This window comes from Etheostoma cragini, chromosome 1, assembly GCF_013103735.1.
Source record: "Etheostoma cragini isolate CJK2018 chromosome 1, CSU_Ecrag_1.0, whole genome shotgun sequence".
NCBI lineage: Eukaryota > Metazoa > Chordata > Actinopteri > Perciformes > Percidae > Etheostoma > Etheostoma cragini.
Genome location: NC_048407.1, coordinates 33,905,154 through 33,910,868, shown reverse-complemented (window position 1 = coordinate 33,910,868; position 5,715 = coordinate 33,905,154). Strand labels below are relative to the sequence as shown.

The 5,715-nt window shown below is 41.7% G+C and overlaps 1 protein-coding gene and 1 long non-coding RNA gene across 2 annotated transcripts in view; both read left to right on the top strand.

The window, feature by feature from the left end:
* The window catches only part of LOC117955729 (nuclear receptor ROR-alpha A-like), a gene marked incomplete at its 5' end in the record, with an annotated part of 12,457 nt that extends 11,814 nt beyond the window's left edge, over window positions 1-643 (top strand). Inside the window, one exon of the mRNA XM_034890444.1 lies at window positions 125-643. Within this exon, the coding sequence (XP_034746335.1) occupies window positions 125-283 (159 nt within the window). The remainder of the gene's footprint in view (window positions 1-124) is intronic.
* A 1,984-nt stretch (window positions 644-2,627) lies between these two features.
* LOC117942104 lies at window positions 2,628-3,945 on the top strand. The gene is made up of 2 exons (XR_004656074.1): window positions 2,628-2,931; window positions 2,984-3,945. It is a non-coding gene; the product is annotated as an uncharacterized LOC117942104 (long non-coding RNA).
* Window positions 3,946-5,715: the final 1,770 nt, after the last annotated feature.

Here is a 5,715-nt window from a genome sequence, read left to right as displayed (position 1 = left end):
CCTCCCCTCTCCCCCTCTCCCCCTCTCCTTGTCTCCTTTCCTCTCTCCTTGTCTCCTCTTCTCCTTGTTTCCTCCTCTCCTTGTCTCCTTGTCTCCTCCTCTCCTTGTCTCCTTGTCTCCTCAGCTCAGATGTAAGGTGTCAGCGCTGCGCTCCCTGTGCACCCGTCACACGGAGACGCTGGCGGCGTTCCGCGCCGTCTACCCCGACGTCGTGCGGACGCACTTCCCCCCCCTCTATAAGGAGCTGTTCGGGGCCGACCTGGAGCTGCACAGGGACGACTGAGACCGAGACGGACCCTCAACGCAGACCAGCTGCAGGATCTGGACGCGCCCAGCCCCGCGTCCACGGCAACGGAGGACGGATGGTGACTCACAGCGTGGACGCTGAACAGGACGGAGAGAGTCCTCAGTTTGTCTTCCTTCACCTTGCGTGGGCTCAGGTCCCAGATCTGGTCTGATGTCCCTGATCAGGTCTCATGTCCCGGATCTGGTCTAATGTCCCGGATCAGGTCTCATGTCCCGGATCTGGTCTAATGTCCCGGATCAGGTCCCATGTCCCGGATCAGGTCTCATGTCCCGGATCTTTTCTATCTGGATTCACCTCTGACACACTGAAACCTCGTGTTGTCCTACTACCCACAATGCAACTTTTTGTTTTTCTCTGTCTAAATTTAAAAAAAAAACTTTTTCCGCCACTTTTTCCGATGATTTTGTTACTTTTCCGTGTTTTTTCTGTGTTTTTTCACCTTTTTCCAATAGTTTTGATACTTTTCTTCTGCATTTTTTTCCCTTTATTCCGAAGTTTTTTTTCCTTTTTCCAATGTTTTTGTTACTTTTCTTATGGAGTTTTTTCTCCTGTTTTTTTAAGCTTTTATGGTCATTTATGTCACTTTACTTAATGTTTTTATATTTTTCGTCCCAAGCCATTTACCCGACGTTGTGCGGGCACACTTCCCAACCTCATGAACCATTCGTACATATAGCTACGTAAGAAAATCACTGCTATTGTTACGTTTTTCTCGAAGTTTATTACTGTATTAGAGTGTGAATATCTGCATTTGAAGGATGTCCGGGTGGATGTTGGGCTCCTAAAACACAAGACTTTCACCAGGAAACAGGTGCTCATGTCCTGGAGAAGTTAAGGAGAAAACATAAGACTTTCACCAGGAAGCAGGTGTTCATGTCCTGGAGAAGTTAAGGAGAAAACACAAGACTTTCACCAAGAAACAGGTGTTCATGTCTTGGAGAAGTTAAGGAGAAAACATAAGACTTTCACCAGGAAACAGGTGTTCATGTCCTGGAGAAGTTAAGGAGAAAACACCAGACTTTCACCAGGAAACAGGTGTTCATGTCCTGGAGAAGTTAAGGAGAAAACACAAGACTTTCACCAGGAAACAGGTGTTTGAGTCCCAGCAGTAGACAAGTAAAAATGTTTTAATCCAAACTCCAAACGTTTTCCTTGTTTTGGTGAAAATCCACACTTTTTGGGCATCTTTGTCTCATTTTTTAACATTTTATGCATTTTTTTCAATGTTTTGATGTTTTTTCCTTTTCACATAACATTTATTTTCACTACCTTGTATGAAAACCATCCTAAACTAATGTAGTTTTACACTTATTTTTGGAAGTCATTTCTAATTCTTATCGGATTAATGACATCAGCTGAAGCTAGACAAGAATACCCATGGTTTGATGTATAAATTATCCATGACAAGTTAGAATTGTTTGCGTGGGAGCAAGTTATAGAGAGAGAACCAAGATGATTTTTTTAATCTCCCCACTCTGTCCTCCACTCTAGTCTCAACATCCCACCACATACACACACATTGGAAAATCTGAGACGGTCTGAAAACAGGATAATACGTAAACTGGGATTTGGGAGAAACCGGGCTTGATATGCGTATGCCCATTCCGATAAACACCCAAGTCTTGTCTTCGGTTTGAACTGTTTATCATGTTTCTACGTTAAAATATGACGATACGGCAAAGAGGGGGCGTTTTGAGCGATTTCCCGAACATTTCCCATTCAAGTCTATGAGAAACCTTTCGCCGTTTTTTGTTGATTTCGTGAAAACCGCACGGCAAATCTCGTTGAAAAGTCATAGCCCAGCATTCCCGATCATTACACACGTTTTGATGTATTTTGGTGCGCGTGTTGGCAATGCTCCGGGACTAGTAGTGGGACAAAAATCGGGCGGAATAATTATAAGTTTGGGCGATCGGCACACTGAATAAGTCAGTTAGGTAGTGTTGAAAACATTCAAAAAAGCATAAACATTTTTTGAAAAAGGGACAAAAACATAAGTAATAGTGTTGATTTTCATTGTGATTGCTAGCTTAGATAGAAGTTAGCATCAAACACAACAAAGGCTGTCAGCTGAATGGTGTTTTGAGCTAACGTTAGCAATCAGACAACCATAGATAGCTCAAAACGCCGTTCAACTGACAGCCTTTTGTTGTGTTTTATGCTAACTTGTAGCTAAGCTAGCAGTGAACCAACTTGGTTAATTATGTCCATTTTTAATCTGTTGACATTGCAGAAGTCTCTCGTTAGCATCTTGGAGGCTAATTCAGAGGTTACAGAAGTCTCTCGTTAGCATCTCGGAGGCTAATTGAGACGTTACAGAAGTCTCTCGTTAGCATCTCGGAGGCTAATTGAGACGTTACAGAAGTCTCTCGTTAGCATCTCGGAGGCTACTTCAGACCTTACAGAAGTCTCTCGTTAGCATCTCGGAGGCTACTTCAGACTCTAATCTAGAACTGACGTCAGGGATCATGCTGTGAAAATGTGATGCCTTCTGCTAATTAATAACTGCTATGTAATGTATCTCATTATTCTGTCGCTAACATCAACACAGATCTCCGTGGAATCTGTCATTGTCGCAAAGTGACGCATGTGCACCCGGGTACGGACAGAGACACACAGCCGTGGTGACGGCATGTTACGGCTCTCGTCTGGAACACCGCGGCGACCATAAACCAGTGTGCTTTTAGTCTTTTGTTGCACAGAGAGCCCCATCTAGTGGCTAGTTGTGGTTAGGCTATCGCTAGATTTTGGACTACATACTGAGAGAAGGACAAGGGACATTTTTCCTATAATTGTGTCTTCTACCACCGGCTCCACATCACCACAACATCCGTCTCCAGGTCCAAAGACCAATAAAAATCTGTATTCACGGCAAATAATGAACGTTACTTTTAGCCACAACTGAATGTTGGAGCAATAATGAAATTGTATTTCTACTTGTGATTATGTAAAGATGTACAGTTTGTAAAATATGGCATGTCAGTGCAGATTCTAATTTTAAAAATCAATTTTTTCTTTCTTTTGGACCTTGTTTGTCTCATGACACACCTTTCTCCCTCTCTGCCATCTTCCTGCTTTGGATTCATATTGCAAGTAACTTTATTAATAAATCTGCACAGGCCACCAGAAAATATAGCTAAAAATGAGAAATTAGTTGATTTATATGCACCTTAATATATCTGGTTTGATAAGCACCGCTCTCCTTTTAGGGCTAGCTTAGTCACAGAGAGCATTTTGGTGTTTTTAACGTGTGTAATGCTAAGCTATATTTTGTGAGCAGGGTCTTGATTTTACCAACTATGCCACGTTGTATGTTTCTTCACAGCGTAACGTATTACTGTAAGAGAAAAAGTCAGTTTTTATAAAAAATTAATTAATTCACTGACCATATTTGGGCTGCACTATAACACCTTTTACCGATTATGCAGGTACTGCCATCTACTGTCTGTCTGTTTGTATGAAAACAGAATTTTCCTTTAAAATGTGAAATGTTTTTTTTTAAGATAATGAAGGATTTGATGTCCCAGCCTGCCCCTGTATCAGTGGGTCAGACTCGGGCTTTCTTTGCTTCTGATACAAAGCAGAGCGGCTGTATCTGAAATGTATTTAAAAAACAATAAAACAGAGAGAGAAAGAAATGCTTTTGTTTTGGTTTCTGTCAAATTTCGTGGTGTTGCTTGGGTAAAAGTTTCATACCATAGGATTTCATGTTATATGCTATGAGCACTACACATAAAATACAATTACATTTACCTTCTTTATGGTGGAAATGAAGCAGAAATCTCGAAGACAGCAGCTACCCCAACTGCATTTTCTGCACGGTCGACTGTGCTATTTTTGGTTTTGCTGGGTCAAAATTAAAAGAAATGTAAACGTTGTGGTCACTTTTCTTAAGGTTTGGGTGTTTTGTCTTGTCTTATTGTGGTAGTCTGTCTTCCTGTCTTAACCCTCGTGTCCCCGTCAACTTTTTAAACCATTGATTTTTATTTATGCTGTTGTCCCTTTTTCAACACTTTTGATGCTTTTTTAAAAAAATGTTTGATCACTTTTTTTGACGTTTTCAACACTATGTAACACTAACTTATTAACTTTAGTTTTACAGTTATTTTTGGATTTTATGGTCAATAAACCTCATTTATGGGAAATTATAGCTGATGTTTGAGTAAGAAAAGCAGAAATTAGGAATTATTGAGACATGAGGACAACATGAGGGTTAATTTCTCAGCCTGGTTGTCTGTTTTGTGATTGTGTTGTATTGGTCTTGTCTTGTCTTTGTTCTGTTTCCTGTTTTATTGTGATAGTCTGGTTTTCTGTGCCGTCTTGTCTAGTTCTACTTCCTGTGTGTTCCCGCCCTTTTGATTACCTGATGTGTCTCACCTGTCTCCCAGTCTTTGTGTCACCTGCCTCTCGTTTCCTTGTTACCTTCTGGATTTCAGTCCCTCCAGGACTCCGCCCTCTTATTTGGAGATTTTTGCGGCCCTAAATGCCTGATGTTGCGGGAGCTTTCGTAACAAATTGCGATAAAAGTTGCAATGAAGTTGCAGGAGACCAAGAAAGTTGCGAAAAAGGAACCCTGTTTTGATGAGAATAAATTGACTCTAGGTTGAGTTTTCCTAGGGGAACCAATGAGACTGGGGATTCTCCAATCGAAGATGGCTGGTGCATTTGAGACAAAAAATTATGATTTATAAATTGAATGAACCAAATTTGAACATGTCTGTCAGTAGCTTGTTGATCTTTACATTGTTAGTTAATTTCCTATCCGGGCCTCGGACAGACATACGGTTAATAAAGGACATTAATCCTTTTTGGGAGGCGCTTCAAATAGCTGCGACACTCCTTTGGCTCGCTCCAAAGAAAGCCTCCTCTCACTGTGTACCTGTGCACGCGTGACAAAGCAAGCTCTCTGTATGGGCATCTGTTATAGGTAGGGATGGGCCAATGAAGCTTTGGTGAAGCCCTGAACCTGTTGGAGGAACTGGTTTGGAAATGGTTTCATTACTAGAAACTTCAGTAACAGCGACCGCGCCTGGTGAAGTGCCGAGGCTGCATCTAAATTATAGATTACTATTATGAAAGCTCACGTGAAGTTCCTTGAACATACACAGTCACCAATCACCGCTCTCCACATAGCACAACCCCTTCAAAGACCACCCCACTAAGATGTAAACCATCAGCCTTTTGCGTTGGTGCATGACAGTGCTGCATAATTAATTTCAATTGAATTTTATTTAGAGTATCAATTCCTAACAAGAGTTATCTGGAGAGCCTTTACAGATAGAGGAGGTCTAGACCACAGTCCAGAATTTACCAGGACCCAACAGGTCTAGTATGGCGTTTTTCCACTGCTGGTAACAGCTCGCCTCGGCCCGCCTCGGCTCGCCTCGGCCCATTATACTTCCGTTTTC